The 20592-nt window shown below is 42.1% G+C and overlaps 1 protein-coding gene across 7 annotated transcripts in view; it reads left to right on the top strand.

Moving 5' to 3' along the window:
• Window positions 1–20592, top strand: part of SUSD1 (sushi domain containing 1) — a 132871-nt gene that overhangs the window by 50003 nt on the left and 62276 nt on the right. For all 7 annotated transcript variants that reach the window (XM_081526699.1, XM_081526661.1, XM_081526694.1 and 4 more), the window contains 3 exons: window positions 8654–8751; window positions 9371–9557; window positions 20482–20591. In XM_081526699.1, coding sequence (XP_081382825.1) covers window positions 8654–8751; window positions 9371–9557; window positions 20482–20591 — 395 coding nt within the window. The remainder of the gene's footprint in view (window positions 1–8653; window positions 8752–9370; window positions 9558–20481; window position 20592) is intronic.

Below are 20592 nucleotides of genomic sequence, written 5' to 3'. Positions count from 1 at the left end.
GCTTGTAGAGCACTTTGAAGAACAAACATGTTATGTAACTGCTAATTATAATTACCGACCTCAGCCTGCCACCTTTCACAATGTCTGTGGCTCCAGCTGCAGCTGTTTCCATGGGCTTATGCAAGCTTTGATTTAAGAAGAGAAAAGGCATTCTCCCCGAGAGCTGTGATCTTTCTCTGAGGAGGCCTCTATGCCCTCAATCAAGATTGGCAGCTAAATTCAATTTCCGCAGATAAAGGGGGCGATTTACATGCTGATTAATTCATGGCACAGTGCACACGATCGCTGGGTGGGTAGGTAGGAGACGGTTCTGGAACTGTAGTGAGAGATGCTGATTACCACGGCTTTTGCTCAGCTGCCCCTCCTTCCTCCTTTTTCCTATTTTTCACCCGTTTCTTCCTACCGCCCCCTTCTGCCTTACCTCTTTCTGTGTATTTTGTATTTACCCCCTTCAATGTTCACTTTTTTTCCCATTTTTTTCTACTTTTCTGCCTAACCTGTGAATACCTTCTACCCTGGTCCTCTGTTTCCATTCTGTTTACCCCTCTTTTTATACTTGAATGTTTAATTCTAAATTGGGTGGAATAATTTCTCTTCATTTTACTTGGGTTGTTCTTAGTTAAAAATAGTTTTGAAGTCCTTATTTATTTGGATTAGTAGCTTAGAAACACATATATTTAAAAAATTTATTGAAGTATAGTTGATTTACAGTGTGTTGATTTCTGCTGTACAGCAAAGTGATTCGGTTAGAACTATATATGTTTTGAATGGAGTATGAACTCTGGCAAGGTGGTGAGACTTTTTTTTAAGGCCAGTTTAGACTGGAAACTCCAGACAGCCGAGAATTAGGCAATTATCTTGGTGTCTGGAAAAACCCCAGGTGGAAGCTTGATGTTCAGTGAGTCGGCTTACCTCAAGATCAAAGGAACTGATTTATTCTTGATAAGACTGTCCCTGGCTTTCATTCTGCACAGGTCATTTGGCTTTTTATGTTTAGAATCTGAGTTAATAATTATGAAGTTGATGCTCACTCACTGCTCTTAGAAAAGCAGCATCTCTGTTGAAACGCAGACTGTTTGACTGCTGGGAGCCTCTCTGAGTCCCTCCCATGACTCAGGCACCAGAGTCCAAATGCTTCCAGGCCTCCTGTTAGCTTCTGCTCCTTCTATTTTTTTTGTTGTTGTTGATGCTGCTCTTCAGCCCAGTGAGTGCTCACTTGCAGCTCGACATATTTCAGATAGAAGAGAAAGGTCAGCTGGAATAAATGGGCACACATGCAAATAGCCACATGCCTGGAATTTGTTTATGTACATAATGTTTAGACCATCAAGCATTATAGCTGCCATTGATCACACACCAGCTTCGACACCCGCAGCTCTGCCAGGAGCCTTGATGCTTGATTTCATCGTGTCCTCAGAAAAACCTGGTGAAATAAGTATTGATATTTTCACTTCATAGATGAGTAATCTGAGACTCATGAAAGTGAAACAACTTTCACAGGGTCATTCAGTGACTAGTAAATGGCAGAGACAGGATTTGAACTTAGGTCTTTAAACCCGAGATCTGTCTCCTACCAGTTTCCCAAGGTTGAACTATTTGTAGATCACCCTGACACAGTTTGTCAGAGGAAAAGTATTGGTTATTTAATGTTTCTTTAAACAACTTAGATTTAAAACTTAAATTTGTAGTTTAAATTTATTGACCAAGGACACTTTGTAATATATGTGATAGCATGAATTTGATGTTAACACCTCGTTTTTTTCAAAAGTCAATACCAGGCAAGCCTATAAAAATGTATTCAGGTGTATAAAGCATTTTAGAAAAGCACTACTCTAAATCATGCTGCTTCTGCCTATTTTATGAAACCCTAAAGACTTAAAGGGCTTCCCAGGTGGCACTAGTGGTAAAGAACTGGCCTGCCAGTGCAGGAGATATAGAGACATGGGTTCGATCCCTGGGTCAGGAAGATTCCCTTGAGGAGGAAATGGCAACCCATTCCAGTATTCTTGCCTGGAGAATCCCATGGACAGAGCAGCCTGGTGTGCTACAGTCCATAGGTTTGCAAAGAGTCAGGCACGACTGAAGTGACTTAGCATGCCAAGACTAAAAACAAAAAGGAAACAGCAGAACTGTTATATAACCAAACATGATTTGTTTAACCTTGTCACCTTGGGGAGCCATATTCTCATTTCAATGATGCTATTATCAAAATGTTTCTGTTTTGTAATCCAACTGGGATTGCCTTTGAAGGTAGTTTATGCATCACATTGGAAGATTGGTCATGTTACTTTTGAAATCAGGTTCTGTTTTCACCTAGAAATGACCTCCAGCTTGACCATCTGCTAGGGTCTCCTGAATTTATTTGGTAGGATCTTTTACTGTTTTCAAAAATAAAGAACATGGACATAGAATTGGAAACCAAAAGAGTACGTTAGACCAGGCCCTGCCCACAATGGGGCTTCTGAGAGAGCAGGGTGTGCTCACTGACTTGTTCCCTCCCACTCCATTCTTGTCTCAGTCTCTCCTGCGGGAGAATCAGGCATCCAACACCCCAGTACAGTGTGGTTCTCCCACCAAGGTTTCTTGATGACCACCTAACCATCAAATTCAACTTCTAGCATCAATCTTTGTTCCTCTTAACCTTTCCATAACACTTAGCATTGCGTACCATTTATTCATATATTCATCCATCTATTTAATCAATCAACCAAATGATAAATATTTAAAAAATATCCGTGTCCAACCAACTGTGTTAGTCTCTGGGGACAGAGAGATAGACCTTGTTTATCTTTGCTGTTATAGAGCTCACGTTCAGGAGAGATTTGTTGTTTTGAGTCACCCAGTTGTGTCCAACTTTTGCGACCCCATGGATTGCAGCATGCCAGGCTTCCCTGTCCTTCATCATCTCCCGGAGCTTGCTTAAATTCATGTGCATTGAATCAGTGATGCCATCCAACCATCTCCTTCTCTGTTGTCCCCTTCTCCTGCCTTCAATCTTTCCCAGCATCAGGGTCTTTTCCAGTGAGTCAGTTCTTCACATCAGGTGGCCAAAGTTTTGGAGCTTCAGCTTCAGCATCAGTCCTTCCAATGAATATTCAGGGTTGATTTCCCTTAGGATTGACTGGTTTCATCTCCTTGCAGTCCAAAGGACTCTCAAGAGTCTTCTCCAGCACCACAGTTCCAAAGCATCAATTCTTTGGTGCTCAGCCCTGTTAATGGTCCAAACCGTCAAGAGAGATAGACTTAGATGTTAAACAACTAATTACAAAATTATGTCGTTACTAATGTGATGAGTACCACAGAGAAATACTAGATACTAATAGAATGCTAAAATACATATTTTTATATATATGTACATCTATACACCCATGCAATTATGGGCCACATGCAGAATCTAAAGCAAAGCAAAAGTACTTTATCACCATGAAGGCTTTGGTTCTCAAAGTTCAATGCAGAGCTCATCTGGATGCCGTGGGGACCTCCTTTGTTTAAAGCCAGGGAGGCCTAAGCATCCTACAACTGGACAAGCCAGGGATCTGCTCTGCCTGCCTCTATCCAGTCAGACCTCAAGTCTGATCATGGAACCACGTGCCCTCCTTTGGGAGAGAAAGAGCCATATGCGAGAAGGGTGAGAGATCAAGCCCCTGGTGCCTCATGTTCTGCTCCAGGCCCTTCCTAGGTGGGGGTGAGAAGGTTGGGGGGCTCAGTGGGAAGGAAGGGAGATAACTTTTGAGCAAACAGACGTGGCTCCAGATCGTCTCTGTCCCTGACTTCCAAGGCGTCGCGCTGTCCTCGCCAACCACCGACCTCCTTCTGTGTAGCTCTCTCCTGATGGCCCCTGGACTTTCTGTGCGTCTAAGTCCCCTGCTGCTGGGCCGCCCACTCTCCACAGTGCATGCGGGTGTGTCATCTGCATCCGGAGCTTCAATTGCCATCCACACATTGGTGCCCTTCCAGAAAGTTTTTTCACCCAGAGACATTAACTCAGACTTAGCATGTTCTAAGCACAGTTCATTAGTTTCTTTCTCACAAATGCATTCTACTCCCTCCCATATTTCTTATGAGAACAGTAGAAGGCAACTCATTCAGACTGTCCAGCTCAGAGACTGGCAGTCAGCCTAAACGCCTTATCACTCATCTCCTATTGCTTCTCCTTCAGGAGAAACTATTGCTTATGGTTTTCAAGGAGGTGCCCTGATTCCATATTTTCACCTTTTGGCTGAGAACTGCTTCAGTGCAAAGGCTCTGGGTTTTGGAGTCTGGCGGGTCTAGTTCTGAATTCTGACTTGACTGCTTACTAGCTGTGTTACTTCTCTAAGCTTCAAGTCTGTAAAATGGACACGATAATGTCAAACTCACAGGGTTATTTTTGACGATTAGATGAATGATGCATTTAAAGTACTGTCCACACTATCTGGTCCATAGTAACAACTCAATAAATGTTCACCTATAGTTGACTTCATGATTGCTTCCCATGACTACTGTGAAGATGTGATCAAGTCTGTAAAGACCTATATATCAGTGTTTGATGTATTGGAATCACTGAGTAAAGGGGGTCAAATTCTTTCCTTGTGACCTCCAGTGTTTCCTTCAAAACACACCGGAGTTATTTTTTTTCTTTTAATAAAAAAATTTTTTTTTGGCCACACCACGCAGCATGGGATCTCAGTTTCCCAACCAGGGATTGAGCTTGTGTCCCTGCCTCGGAAGCTCAGTCTTAGCCACTGGACCGCCAGGGAATTCCTCCTCCAGAGGTATCTTTCTTAAAAAAAAAAAAAAAAAGTCCCCATCCTCTTCCTGCTTTTAGCTCTCTATGGCTGGTAGGAGTAAGTCTGTGTTTAGTCTGGTGCACAGGTCTTCCCAAGTCTGATCCTGTTCTCTTTCTGAAACCTTGCTGCCCCTCTTTCTCCTCTCCAGCACATTACACATCACCACTCTGAAATTGTCCATACCCTTTACACCTAGGACTTTGGACCTGCTTAGATGTCTTCCCCACTCTTAAGTCCTGCAGCCATGAAGGGTTGCATGGCCTCCATGAAGCCGGCTTCCCCAGGTCTTCCGATGAGGGTTGGTGGCTTCTTTCTCGATACCCTCTGGTACTTGTGTATAACTTTGTTCTGATATTGATGGAATCATAATTTATGCTTGTGTGTTAGCTTCCTCCATTAGATACAATGTTCCTGAGGGAAAGACTTACCTTCCGATCATCACAGTCCAGTGCCTGGCAGGGGAGGATGTTTGGCGTTCAACGATGGTTCAGTTAAGGATCAATGGTGAATACAGTGCCCCGGACTCAGTTCCAAAGAGAACTTCCAAAAGTGTTTTCAGTTTTCAGTACTATTAGAATGAAGGTATAGCCTCCCAAGTCATCTCTTTTAAAAGGGCAGCATGAATGTAGATGTTTAATATCTGATACATTTACAAAGAAGTCTTTCCAGCTGGTGTGTAGACACCTGGAGGGAAGAGCAACTAAATTTTGTTCAACTACTCCTTGGAATGAAATAGCTGACCTCCCTACAATAAGATCTGGGTCCCATCTGTGCAGAGAGCAGAGCACAGGCTGGAGGCAGATGGCATTTCTGAGATGTCATTTGCGGTTGTCATAGTGAATGAACAAAAAAGAAGAACAAGAAAGGAAACTTTCATATCTCCTTTCTAATCTCTGCTTAGATGGCAAAGGGTCCCGAGTGGGAAGGAAATATGCTTTAATGGCAACTCAGCGACAAGGTGAGGAGTGGGGTGTTTCCTTTTCCTTCTGGACCAGGGGATGAGTATCAGGGGGCTGTGGAAGTGAACAGAGGAGTCTAGAACTCTAGTGCTTTGAAGGGCTGGAGAGGGAAGGGGCTGGGAATATTTGGGACTTTTTCAAGCTGATAAAAGACTGTTGCCAGTGTCATCATTATGATACCTAAGGAGGTGAATGGATTGGATCTTTGCATCCATCAAAGTACCCATGTCCACACCTGGAGTATTTCTTTGATTTCAAATTACCTGTGCTCCAGGGAGAAGCACTGATGTAGTGACCCAGGAATGCAGTAGATGGGCACTGTTGATCCTCTGGGGTCTCTCCAGAAATTTGCCTCTTTTCCTCTCCCTGCCTCCTTTTATTCCCACTTACAGTCAGCTGACTGGGCTTACCCATGACCAGGTCATGTGTGACATCAAATCTCGGCAGTGCTGCTGATTGGGTGATTTAGCAAAGATAGAAAATCTTCCATGGGCAAGGAGGTCAATAGATTAGGGTCTATCTAAAGGTAGTATTGGTTCTGAGTATGAAGAAATGGGGCTTCCCAGGTGGCTCAGGGGTAAAGAATCTGCCTGCTAATGCAGGAGACGTGGGTTTGATCCCTGGGTCGGAAAGATCCCCTGGAGAAGGCAGTGGCATCCCACTCCAGTATTCTTGCTTGGGAAATCCCACGGACAGAGGAGCCTGGAGGGCTATAGTCCATGAGGTCTCAAAGAGTCGGACACGACTGAGCAACACACACACACACACACACACACACACACACACACACACACACACACACACACATCCCAGGAAGCAGGAGTGAAGGCTGAGGTGGGCAGAGCAGGGAAGGAAGCCGAGCCAGCATGGGGATTCCTTGTTGCCCTGCTCATTACTGAGTGCACGCGATCGCTCCATCAGTGCAGCAGCACCCTGAGAGGTCTTGTAGGTCTGCTCTACAAGGGGAAGAAGAAAAGTAAGGGGCAGATTTTTCCAGTACTTCCTGTCTTTCAGAAAGTGTTCATTCCCCCCACTTCCAGGATGCGCATGCAGCAGGGAAACCCCAGCATGGGAGACAAGACATGGTCATGTTGTCAAAGCCCAGACAGGGCCGGAGCAAGGGACATGCGAGCTGAGAGGGTCTAAAACATCCATAAGGGACGTCTGCTTCAGTGGGGAAGCTTCAATGTGGGCTGAGGAATATTCCCATTTGATGAGATGTTGATTCTCGCCTCTAGAGGTGATAGTTTGGTAACTCCTACCTGCAGGAAATAGGGCTTCCCTGATAGCTCAGTTGGTAAAGAATCCGCCTGCAATGTAGGAGACCCTGGTTCAATTTCTGGGTTGGGAAGATCTGCTGGAGAAGGGATAGGCTACCCACTCCAGTATTCTTGGGCTTCCCTGGTGGCTCAGCTAATAAAGAATCTCCTGCAATGTGGCAGACCTGGGTTCAATCCCTGGGTTGGGAAGATCCCCTGGAGAAGGGAAAAGCTACCCACTCCAGTGTTCTGGCCTGGAAAATCTCACGGACTATATAGTCCATAGGGTCAGACACAACTGAGCGACTTTCACTTTAACCTGCAGAGAATTTTATTCCTTTTGATGCTGTTGTAAGTAAGTTTTTTAAAATTTCATGTTTGGCTTGTTCCTTGATAGTGGACAAGAATGCAATTGCTTTTTGTACATTGACCTTGTATCCTGCTACCTGGTTGAACTTGTTTCTTAGCTTTAATTGTGTGTGTGTGTGTGTGTGTGCGCGCGCGTGTGAATTCCTTAGGATTTTTTTTAGACAAGAGCATGTCAGCTGCAAGTAAAAATAGTTTTACTTATCTGCAGGAAATTTGTTAAATAGATAAAAAGCTAAGTTCTTGCCCCATTCTCATCTGAACAACTTCCTAGGTCGTTTACTGGGTTCATTGGAAACTGTTATGTCGGGAACCAAGGCCATAGTAGTTTCCCACATTGCTAAATTTATTACATGAAACATACACAGAATATTTATTTATTTGAAAAATTTTAATTGGAGAATGATTGCTTTACAATATTGTATTGGCTTCTGCCGTATAACAACGTGAATCAGCCGTAAGTATACATGTCCCCTCCCTCTTGAGCCTCCCTCCCACCCCCCACCTCCCACCTCATCCCACCCCTCTAGGTTGTCAGAATACTGCCTTGAGCTCCCTGGGTCATACAGCAACTTCCCATTAGCGATCTATTTTATGTATGTAGTGTGTGTGTTTCAATGCTACCCTCTCAATTGGCCCCCCCCCCAGCCCCCGCCACATGCAGAATATTTAAAAGAAACAGAACAACTTAAAGAAATTAGTGGCTTCCTGATAAGTCAGATTTAAATGGTTTCAGTTCAAGGAGCCCCAGAAATACCCAGGGACCTCGTGGAGAATTTACTTAGTTTACCCACAACGGCCGCTCCTGAGGAATAGTCCTGGGTAGTGATGTGTGTCATTTACCTGTTGGGAACAGCAGAGACCTGGCCATCAAAGCGCTCCGTCAGCCGACGGCATGAGGGAACCGGAAGCTGGTCTAACCTGCGCAGCTGCAGGGAAGGTTCAGGGCTTGGCTCTGGGTCCCTTTCCTTCCCCCGGGGAATGGAATGCCAGTGGCATCCAGTGGCCTGTCAGACCAATCACAGGCTGGAATTCTCACCCGTGCTTAAGAGGAATCTTTCCTTTTCCTCCACATCGGGTCATGGGCCGAGCTCACTCATGGTAAAGTTAAATTGGATGATTGGCCTGGGATAGCTTGAACTGCTGATTCCGTTTCTGAATCCTAGTATGAATGGTGACCAGCAGAGAGACCAGCTGGGCAAGTAAACAAAGTCATGCCCTCTAATGGGCTGGCCATTAAGGTTTTCCCAAAGTCCTTTGATGCATTTCGTTGAGTGGATTCTTTCTTTTTCTCTTTTAGAAATAATTATAGAAATTAATGAGGTGTCAGTGTTTAATAACACCTGTGTGAGGTGGCAAATAAACCCAGGAAGAATAAACTCCAAGATTGCATATGTGGTAAGTGAAGTGAGCTCCTTTTTTTCTACCAGGGCAGAGATGGTTACCATGGGAATAAGAGTCAGAGGAACTTGCTTCCAGAAGTGCTTCTCAATCAAATAGCTCTCCAATCCCGTAGTCTTTTCTAAAGTGAGTAGAGTTTTTAAGGTATCTGGATTATTTTATTTTACCTTTGGTGTTTAATGTCCTTGTCATCCTCTAGGCTGTATGTGTGGGGGTGTATTTTTATTCGGCATCATCATGATTGCTTGTTTCCAAACTCTTGTCTGTCACTCCCCCAGAGCAAGCCTAGAAGCATCTGCTGCCTGGGTGACAGGAGGCAGCGAGCGGGTCTCAGGTGGTGACAGCCTCCATTGATCGCTGGTCATTTGAGCGCAGGATAGCACTCCTTAGAGAAACTCTCCATTTTATGTCACCTCTCAGGGTTTCTGGATTACCGGGCTGATCAGATTTCATCATCAGACACCTGATAGCAGAGGTTTGCCCTATTTGTCTCCCCCAGGGTGAGCAGTGCAGTATAAAAGGGAGTAGTAAGCGAGTAGGTTCCAGCACTACAAAATCTCTCTTGGTTTTTCCAGTGGAGTCACGGTGGATTCTCTTGTCTTTTCTCCTCACAAAGATATACATAAAAGGACAACGGTTGGACCCCCTGGAATCAGTTCATGAGGAGACAGTTAATTTGACCACAGAGAGCAGGACCCCAGAAGTGTGCCTAGAGCTGTACCAGGGCACCAACTACACCGTGAACATTTCTACATCCCTCCCCCGACGCTCCGTGCCAGCCGTCACTGAGTTCCAGACAGCTGGTAGGTAGAGGTCAAGTCTCATTTCCTCCTAGAGAAGGCTAAGTGCAGGATGTGGGGGAGTGTGCTTCAGAATCCACAGGTCAGGAGAGTTCACAGTTACTTTCTAAGGTTTGCAGCCAAGGGGTTAATTACTCCAGGGGTCGGAACCAGAGCAGGGCTAGTAGGAGAGATTCCTGTCCTAAGGATGCCAGACTGAATGGGCACTGATATATGGGTTCTCAGCTGGGTCCGCTGGTTGACACGGAAGGTAATAAGAAGGCATTTAAAAGACAGCAGTAGGCAATGATGCGCTCTTTTTCAGTTGTCCAAGGCAATAGAGGGTAGCCATGTGGCTTATCTTTGGTGGGAACCTCAAAAGTCATTTCTTATTCTTGCCTATGACAAAGGAGGAGCCAGGGAGGCTGACCCAGGAGCTGTACATCTAGGATGAGAAGTGACCCCAGGACTGATTGGGATGGGGATTCAAAGTGAGGGTGAGCAGGTGGAGAGGAGGAGGCAGCCCTAGGATGCGGGAGGGTAGAGTTGGTTGGAAAGCAGATTGGACAGGAAGGAGCTTCAAGAAGTTGTAATAAACACCGAGGCACATAGATATCATCTGGATTTTTATATTATCATGACAATTACAGTAAGTTTTTTTCAGCACTCTGGTTGTGGGTTGTCAAAATTAATTAAATTCTTTAAAAGCAAACCCTGAGAAGCCATTGGTGTAATTTATTGTCTTGTATGAGTTGGGGTAGTTCTCAGCTAGCTATTTGATGTCCTATTTAAGAAAACCTATTTAAGTTGGACCATAAAGGAAGCTGAGTGCCGAAGAATTGATGCTTTTGAACTGTAGTTTTGGAGTAGACTCTTGAGAGTCCCTTGGACTGCAAGGAGATCCAACCAGTCAATCGTAAAGGAAATCAGTCCTGCATATTCATTGGAAGGACTGATGCTGAAGCTCCAATACTTTGGCCACCTGATGTGAAGAACTGACTCACTGGAAAAGAGCCTGATGTTGGGAAAGATTGAAGGCAGGAGGAGAAGGGGATGACAGAGGGTGAGATGGTTGGATGGCATCACCAACTCAATGGACATGAGTTTGAGCAAGCTCTGGGGGTTGGTGATGGACGGGAAGGCCTGGCTCAGAGTTGGACATGACTGAGTGACTGAACTGAATTTAAGAAAACTCAACCTTTAGGTATTGCTGCTGCTGGGAACTGGGAAGTAACACGGATGTGGCAGAAATAAATGAAAAGTGTGCTAGTCTTTACAATATCATTCAGACTATGAAGTTATACAAAATAGGTCTCAGGGTACTTCTATAGAAATAAAATGGTTTATTTCTAAGTAAAGACTATGTTAAGGGGAAGATATTGTCAACTTAATATGGTAACTAATTAGAGAAAATTGTTCAAAGTTAACAATAAACTACTGTGGGTTTATTAGGAATAAAAAGATCATCCTAGGACTCCAAACGCATCTGTCTCTGTTCAGTCAATGACAGCTTGCTGTTCATTGTCCGCTGTTTTTACTAACATCCTCCTCAACCTCTTCAAGTTAATTTCAGCTGGGGCAAGCATGGTCTTTGGGTTCAGACAGACCTGGATTTACATCTTAACTCTGCTGCTTAAGAGTTGGGTGACCCTGGCTGAGTCTGTTAATGTCTGCAGACCTCCTTCTGTCTGAAATTTTAAGTGGAACTAGATTAAATTTGCAAGTTAATCTAGTGAGGACTGGGCTTTATATTGAATTATCCCAACTGGGCACAAGGTACTTTTCTACATTTTCTCCATATCTACTCAAATTTTGTCTTTCCTGTTTATTTATGCCTTCGTGTGAAGATTTGTCATTCTGCTCATCTAGATCCTGCACATTTAGCCATCTGATTGCATGATTAGAGTTATGCCAGTTCTCTTTAAATGAATTGGGAAGTTTTCCATATTTTTATACCCTGGAAAAGTTTATATCACTTCGGGATTATCCCCTTTCTTTAAAGCTGGACACATTTGCTCATAATATTTAAGTTTCATCCCTTTGGGAGATAATTCTTTGATGACTGTCAATTTCTTCTAAGGTTTTGGGGATTTGTTTATGTTTCTTACATTTTCTTGAGTCAATTTTTATAATTTATACTTTCCTAGAAAATGTCCATTTAGTTGTGATTTTATTTTTTATCTATTTATTTTTAATTTTTTAAACATTTTAATTGGAGGCTAATTACTTTACAATATTGTGGTGGTTTTTGCCATACATTCACATGATATATTGGCAGAATGTCAAATGGAATATTTGTTGACAGCTCCTCTGAAGTTATAGATTATATATCCCCAGGTTATTTTGAATCCTAGTTTTGTGTTTCGTTTTAACACTTGATTTGCTTGGCTTGGGTTGACTGTTTCATTACTATTCTTTTCCCTGAAGAATAATATCTTGGGTTTTTTAAATTATTTTTTATCTCATTAATTTCTCTCATTTTTAAATCTCCTTCTCCCTGATTCTCTTAAGTTGGTTATATTGTTCTATTACTAAATTCTTGAGTTAAATGAATAGTTCAACTTATTTCCATTATTTTCTGTTTGATGATAAAAGTCTTCAATTCTTCTTTCTCCCTTCTGGATTTGAGCTTTGGTGGAATTCTGTAGGCATTTATACATATTCTCTTTATTTTTAATTTCAAGACATGGTATAATTGCTATTTTGATTTTCCCTTGATGGAAGAATTATTTATGAGGGTGTTAATATCAGTTCAGTTCAGTCACTCAGTCATGTCCAACTCTTTGCGACCCCATGAATTGCAGCACGCCAGGCCTCTCTGTCCATCACCAACTCCTGGAGTTTACCCAAACCCATGTCCATCGAGTCAGTGATGCCATCCAACCATCTCATCCTCTGTCATCCCCTTCTCCTCCTGCCCTCAATCCTACCCAGCATTAGGGTCTTTTCCAATGAGTCAACTCTTCGCATGAGGTGGCCAAAGTATTGGAGTTTCAGTTTCAATATCAGTCCTTCCAATGAACACCCAGGATTGATCTGCTTTAGGATGGATTGATTGGATCTCCTTGCAGTCCAAGGGACTCTCAAGAGTCTTCTCCAACACCACAGTTCAAAAGCATCAATTCTGCGGCACTCAGCTTTCTTCACCGTCCAACTCTCACATCCATACATGACCACTGGAAAAACCATAGCCTGACTAGACGGATTTCTGTTGGCAAAGTAATGTCTCTGCTTTTAAATATGCTATCTAGTTTGGCCATAACCTTCCTTCCAAGGAGTAAGTGTCTTTTAATTTCATGGCTGCAATCACCATCTGCAGTGATTTTGGCGCCCAAAAAAATAAAGTCTGACACTGTGTCCACTGTTTCCCCATCTATTTCCCACGAAGTGATGGGACCAGATGCCATGATCTTAGTTTTCTAAACACTGAGCTTTAAGCCAACTTTTTCACTCTCCTCTTTCACTTTCATCAAGAGGCTCTTTAGTTCTTCTTCACTTTCTGCCATAAGGGTGGTGTCATCCGCATATCTGAGGTTATTGATATTTCTCCCAGCAATCTTGATTCCAGCTTGTGTTTCTTCCAGCCCAGCGTTTCTCATGATGTACTCTGCATATAAGTTAAATAAGCAGGGTGACAATATACAGCCTTGACGTACTCCTTTTCCTATTTGGAACCAGTCTGTTGTTCCATGTCCAGTTCTAACTGTTGCTTCCTGACCTGCATACAGGTTTCTCAAGAGACAGGTCAGATGGTCTGGTATTCCCATCTCTTTCAGAATTTTCCACAGTTTATTGTCATCCACACAGTCAAAGGCTTTGGCATAGTCAATAAAGCAGAAATAGATGTTTTTTTGGAACTCTCTTGCTCTTTCGATGATCCAGCAGATATTGGCAATTTGATCTCTGGTTCCTCTGCCTTTTCTAAAACCAGCTTGAACATCTGGAAGTTCATGGTTCACGTATTGCTGAAGCCTGGCTTGGAGAATTTTGAGCATTACTTTACTAGCATGTGAGATGAGTGCAATTGTGCGGTAGTTTGAGCATTCTTTGGCATTGCCTTTCTTTGGGATTGGAACGAAGACTGACCTCTTTCAGTCCTGTGGCCACTGCTGAGTTTTCCAAATTTGCTGGCATATCGAGTGCAGCACTTTCACAGCATCATCTTTCAGGATTTGAAATAGGTCAACTGGAATTCCATCACCTCCACTAGCTTTGTTCATAGTGATGCTTTCTAAGGCCCACTTGACTTCACATTCCAGGATGTCTTGCTCTAGGTGAGTGATCACACCATCATGATTATCGGGGTCGTGAAGACTTTTTTGTACAGTTCTTCTGTGTATTCTTGCCGCCTCTTCTTAATATCTTCTGCTTCTTTTAGGTCCATACCATTTCTGTCCTTTATCGAGCCCATCTTTGCAGGAAATGTTCCTTTGGTATCTCTAATTTTCTTGAAGAGATCTCTAGTCTTTCCCAATCTGTTGTTTTCCTCTATTTCTTTGCAGTGATCGCTGAGGAAGGCTTTCTTATCTCTCCTTGCTATTCTTTGGAACTCTGCATTCAGATGGAAATATCTTTCCTTTTCTCCTTTGCTTTTTGCTTCTCTTCTCTTCCCAGCTATCTGTAAGGCCACCTCAGACAGCCATTTTGCTTTTTTGCATTTCTTTTCCATGGGGATTGTCTTGATCCCTGTCTCTTGTACAATGTCACGGACCTCTGTCCATAGTTCATCAGGCACTCTGTCTATCAGATCTAGTCCCTTAAATCTATTTGTCACTTCCACTGTATACTCATAAGGGATTTGATCTAGGTCATACCTGAATGGTCTAGTTCAGGTGTTAATACACGTTCCCTTTATCTTTACTTCAAAGCATTATATACTTGGTATTTTGATTTCCCCATTGATTGAAAGATTAATTATGTATGTTATCAAGTGGTAGGTTTAAAATATTCTCAACATTTATGCTTTGCTGTTGATTTCTAGTTTTGTTTTTTTTTTCAATTTTAGTATTCTTTGGTGGGGGATTTGTTGACATTTCCTTGGGGTTTACTATTTGGCAAAGTTTTGCAATACTAGGTGTAGTGTTTGCTTGTAAATAAGGTAAGATTTAGTCTTAAATCAACTTCAGTGGTCAGGTTTTTAAGGACTTCTGTTTTTGTTGTTGTTGTTATTATTTTTTGCTTATTCAGATTGCCATTCTTCTCAGTTTGTCTTATACATTCTGATTGTGTGTTTCACACATTTTGATGTTATGATATTTATGTTCATGATTGATGTCTTAATTGTAGATTCTAACTTGCACTATTAACAAGTGGCTCACTTTAGCCTATTTCATAATTTTTTTGCCCTGATTTTCTTGACTTCTTTGTGCTCTGCTTGCATGATATGCCTTTGCCCACTTTTGTTCTTCTTAAAATCTGTCTGGATAATATCGCTATGGATGTACTTGAGGAGATAGCATACGTTGCAAATGTTTGTGAGAAAAATAGAGTTAATCAATTTACACGGTAGTGTTTGTGATATGGTTTTCCTTTCTTCTGTCATCTTAATTTTTTCTCTTTTTTATGCTTTGATGTTATGTCTATTGCGTTCTCTCTTTGCTACACAGTGTTCTTTTCTCGATGATTCAGACAGTAGAGATCTTGCTTTTATTCGGTACTACATTAAAAAACAAAAACAAAAAAATCCTATTTGAATGTGTATTTCTTTTATTACCAGTGTCAAGACTGGAATCATGTTGACTTCTCCCCTACAAAGACAAGGAAGTTAGCATTTTTTACTTCCTTTTATTCCTTCCCCTTTTGCTTTCCTTTTGCTACTGGCTTAATACAGCTCTTTATTGCCAGCTTCTTATTTTTAATAATTTTTAACATGCACTACATCTTTCAGGAATTCATTTTTATATAAACTTATAGCAATATTTATAACAATTATATAAACAGCTGTATGTTTTCATAGTTTCAGTGCTTACTAGTGGTTCTTCCATACCAAAGTTTTTCTGTTTTTCTCTATTTTTATTTCTCTTTCTGCATAGTGATTTTTATCTTCTTACTGAGGAATGGGATACTTTCTGAGCCCAGGATTATCTGAGAACCTCATTTTATTGTCTTCACAAGTGAATGGGAGCTTGATTGAAGATAAAGTTCTTGGACCAAAACCTTTGTTGTCAGAATCCTGGAGACATTTCACATTGGCTTTGGGAATTTAAAATTTTGAAAGAGGAATTTGAAGGTGTGATTTTTTTTTTTTCAACCCCACGTAGACAATCTGATTTTTTTCAGCCTGGATATCATAGTTTTCTTTATACGTGAAGTTCCAGACTTTAATCATTTACTCATGCACATGGTAAATGTTTATTGACCACTTACTATGTGTTTGGCAGTTTCAGATATTGGGAATTCAATAGTGAATGAGACAGAAATCTCTTCTTTCTTGAAATTTCAGTCATGGGTTACATACATATTAATGTTTTTCAAAAAGTTTTCCTAGAGCCCTGTGAGTTTTTGGACCTTCACATTTCAGTCTATCTACACATTAAGAATATTTTCTTTCATTAAATCTCTGAGTATTGTTTTTGTTTGTGTCAACTTAAAAAAATATGCACAGTGTGAGAGTTGAGAGTGAAGTTTTATTTGGGGCAGTGTGAGGACTGCTAAGATCATGGCGTCTGGTCCCATCACTTCATGGCAGATAGATGGGGAAACAGTGGAAACAGTGGCTGACTTTATTTTTCTGGGCTCCAAAATCACTGCAGATGGTGACTGCAGCCATGAAATTAAAAGCCGCTTACTCCTTGGAAGGAAAGTTATGATCAACCTAGACAGCATATTAAAAAGCAGAGACATTACTTTGCCAACAAAGGTCCGTCTAGTCAAGGCTATGGTTTTTCCAGTAGTCATGTATGGATGTGAGAGTTGGACTATAAGGAAAGCTGAACGCCGAAGAATTGATGCTTTTGAACTGTGGTGTTGGAGAAGACTCTTGAGAGTCCCCTGGACTGCAAGGAGGTCCAACCAGTCCATCCTAAAGGAGATCAGTCCTGGGTGTTCATTGGAAGGACTGATGTTGAAGCTGAAACTCCAATACTTTGGCCACCTGATGCGAAGAGCTGACTCATTGGAAAAGACCCTGATGCTGGGAAAGATTGAGGGCAGGAGGAGAAAGGGATGACAGAGGATGAGATGGCTGGATGGCATCACCGACTCGATGGACGTGGGTTTGGGTGAACTCAGGGAGTTGGTGATGGACAGAGAGGCCTGGCATGCTGCGATTCATGGGGTCGCAAAGAGTTGGACACGACTGAGCGACTGAACTGAACTGATGAGGACTGCTGCCTGGGAGACAGAACCTCAGATAGCTCTGAGTAACTGTTCCAAAGAGATAGAGGTGAAGGACAGTATACATGTGATTTTGATAAAGGGGGAGTACATGGAATCAAGTGTAGATTTTTTGATACAAAGTTTCCACTTGTCTCGTGTCGCTTCTGCTAGTCACAAGAAACAATCTTCACCAAGAGGGATTTTAGGGTTTTTCTAGATATGAGGAGATTTAAGAATTGGGCTCATAAAATCAGCTCCTGAGAATATCTAGCTCTCTGAAGACCTGTCCTGCAAGTTTTCCGGGAGCACAGAGTGCCTCATTTCTGCTCTCCACTCTGAACCCTTCAGGGGGTATTGGAGTCCAACTGCTGCAGCAGCACATAATTTAATCTTTGTAGAGGTAGATGACGAGCACCCATGGCAAGAGCCGATTTGTGGTTGACATTTGTTTTTGCACTTCAAATACCCTTATGTGGAATTCCTTGTCCATCTGCATTGGTCTTCCATTTTCTCTCTCTCTTTTTTACATCCATGCCTTTTTCCTCTGCCTTCTGTGACTATGTAGTAAGTTTGTTCTCTAGATGCATTTATGCATCTATGAATTGACATTTCTGATACACTTTAAATTCTGTTGCTGCACTTTCATTTCCTTTTGTTTTTTGTCTCTTCTAGTTCCTCTTTTATTTCTGCCTCTCTGAACCAGTTTCCTCTCTGCTATCACATTCTTTTACCATCTCATCCTTTATCTGTTTGAATACATCTTTAAAATTTTTTACTGAGTGTACAAAACAGATGATGCTGAGTTTTACCATTATTTCGCTCAGTATCTTTTCAACAGTGTTCCTTCTTTGCTTTCAAGCCTTGATCTCCCTCTTCTTCTTCATAGAATCATTTCTTAGGCTCCCCCCTTTCTTGATTACGATTACTTACCCTTGGAAGTAAAAGTCTTATTTAGGGACTTCCCTGATGGTCCAGTGGTAAAGAGTTCACCTTGCCATGCAGAGGATGCAAGTTCGATCCCTGATAGGGGAACTAAGATCCCACATGCCATGGAGTAACTAAGCCTGCGGCGAGCCACAAATACTGAAACCCATGAGCCACAACTAGACAGCTGGTGCATCCCAATGAAAAGGTCTCCCGTGAGAACAAAGATCCCGATGCTGCAACTTAGATCCGAGGCAGTCAAATAAATAAATAAGTAAATAAATATGTTTTTTTTAAGTTTTATTTAGGATTGATATTCCCGTCATAATAAAATGGATGGCATTCCCCTTGATCTTACTTCTTATTGGATACTATTGATACGCTTATCTCAGATCTCATCTTGAAGGATTTATTGCTGGTTGGATGATCCAGTGTCCTTTGGGGAGCAGCTGCAAGAAAGCCTCCTGCCCTGATTGAGTACTTGGCTATCTTGGATGGGTAAAGCTGTAGCTCTTGCATCAGCTCAGTATCACCTGGCTTCTTGTGGAGCTTTGCCTACAGAGGCCGGAAGGAACAAGTCTCCCCTTTTGCCGACCACAGCTCTCTGTCAGATGGAACCTCCAGATCCCCAGGCCTCCACTTAGAAGTCCTTCTCTGTTAATGATCTCCATTGTGCTAATGAGAGACTATTATAGAAGTGGAAATAGTGAGAACAGTGTATGTAACTCTGGGTGCTTATCAGAATTGCCTGGTGAGTTAGAAAAAAAAACAAACTACCGATGTCCAAGCTTTCCTTTAGATCTGCTGATGGGCATTTAGGATTGGAAGCCACCAGGCTAAGGGGCTCCAGACGGAGCAGTCCTGTGGCCTGTCCTTGCTTCCAGCCCCCAACTCTATGGGCACCAGTCCTCCCATATTCCTTCCTTTGAGATTTTGGGACCCTGCTCCTTTGCTTGGAAAGCGTATTGCACAGAGCTCTCAGCCTTTTTCTTTGCCTAGATTCTTCTGTGCTGTGCTATGTAGAAATATCTTCGTGTTTCTGCCTTATAGATGGCAGTCAATCCTTCTTTCCAACCCAGATGCAAATTGACCCATTTTCACTCTTCTCCGTCCGTCACTTCTGTCAGTGTTAGGGGTGGGAAGTGGGAACCAGATGCCTTTATTCTCAGACCGCAAGGGCTATAAGTGGGAAAATCATATTGAGACAGGAACTCTGCAGACAATACTTCTGCTTCATGTTCTGTTTGTGTACAGACATATACTGTATATGGTATTGCTCACAGAGGTATATTTGGTATGCTTCAAAACCACGTGCATACATGGGACAATTTTTGTTTCTGGTATCCTTATGCAATCTTGAAAATGAAAGTTGTGAAGGTAACGGAGAGCACTTGTGATAGGTCTTCAAATTCTTTCTCATAACCATATTTTTACATCTTCCAATAAGAGCTAGCCAAGACTATTTTCTCCGAGCTGATTGCCTGGTGCTGCCTATGTCAATGATATTTAAAATGCTGTGGACAATTCTGATTTTGAAGACAAAAATTTATTGTTATCATTATTTCTTCTTAGGTAGCAAAGACTCCAGTGGGAGTAATACACATGAAAGGTTATTATAAAAGCTTCTCTTTGGTAAACATTGAAACTTTTTCACATTTGTAGAAAACATCCAGACTTGTTTGTTAGGAAATCTGCTTTTTCTTGAAAATCAGCCTTGGTTCTACTAGACTCTCTGTGAGGTCTTTATTCATTAGTAACAAACTTCTTTTTTTTTTTAACTACCTTGAGAAAATAGAACATCGAAGGAATGAATTAGGCTGCAGGAGGCATGAGATGACTTTTCTTCTATACAGTGATGGAAATACATCTGCTTCTTGATTATTTTACTGCCTTAGCTCTCATCTAAGTAGCCCTGGAAATACTGTCTGCTGAGAACAAACATCTTGCCTGGTCATCTACTTTCTGGTCATCTTCTAGGTTGGAAACACTTGCTCTAAGAGTTCTAATCCCTGACCTTTGACTTTTATTCAGCTTTCTCCTTATTCTCAGACTTTCTGCCTATTGATATACTTACCTTCAGACATTTTACTTATAGACAATCCAGATGATAGGATTAACTTTCTAAAATCTCACACCTTTATTAGTTAACAATAGTGTTTTGTTTTTTTTTTTTGACTGCTCTGGGTCTTTGTTGCTGCACATGGGGCTCTCTCTAGTTGCAGCGAGTGGGGACGACTTTCTATTTCAGTGTTCAGGCTTCTCACTGTGGTGAGTTCTCTTGTTGCAGAGCACGGACTCTGGGCTACTCCAGCTCAGCAGTTGTGGCACCGAGGCTTAGTTGCGCCAGCATGCAGAATCTTCCCGGACCAGGGATCAAACCCACATCCCCCATATTGGCAGGTATATTCTTGACCACTGAGCCACTAGGGAAGTCCTACAACAGTTTTAAAATATATATACATTATTTATGCTTGTGATATAAGAAAAGGAACCCGGCTTGCTTGATTCCACAAGTAAGGAAATTGAGGGCCAGAGGGGTTAAGTGACTTAGCTAAGGTCATGCAATTAAGAAGTTGTAGAGCCAGAACTTGGAGCCAAGTTTGATGCTTCTGCTGTTAAACATTCCGTTGGCTCTCGGGGTTGCAGTTGTCCTTCACCGTGGTATGTTTTGCTAGCAACATTTCCCTGTGTCTTTCTTATCTTTTAGGTGATGATCTCTTAGAAGATGATGGGATTTTCAATATTTCAATATTTAATGAAGTTTGCTTGAAATTGAACAGGCATTCTAGGAAAGTTGGATCAGAACAAGTATATCAAG

Source organism: Giraffa tippelskirchi, chromosome 1 (genome assembly GCF_054371585.1).
Source record: "Giraffa tippelskirchi isolate mGirTip1 chromosome 1, T2T-mGirTip1v1.2.pri, whole genome shotgun sequence".
Lineage (NCBI taxonomy): Eukaryota > Metazoa > Chordata > Mammalia > Artiodactyla > Giraffidae > Giraffa > Giraffa tippelskirchi.
Note: the sequence above shows the minus strand (reverse complement) of the source record. Positions and strands in the feature narration are given on the sequence as shown.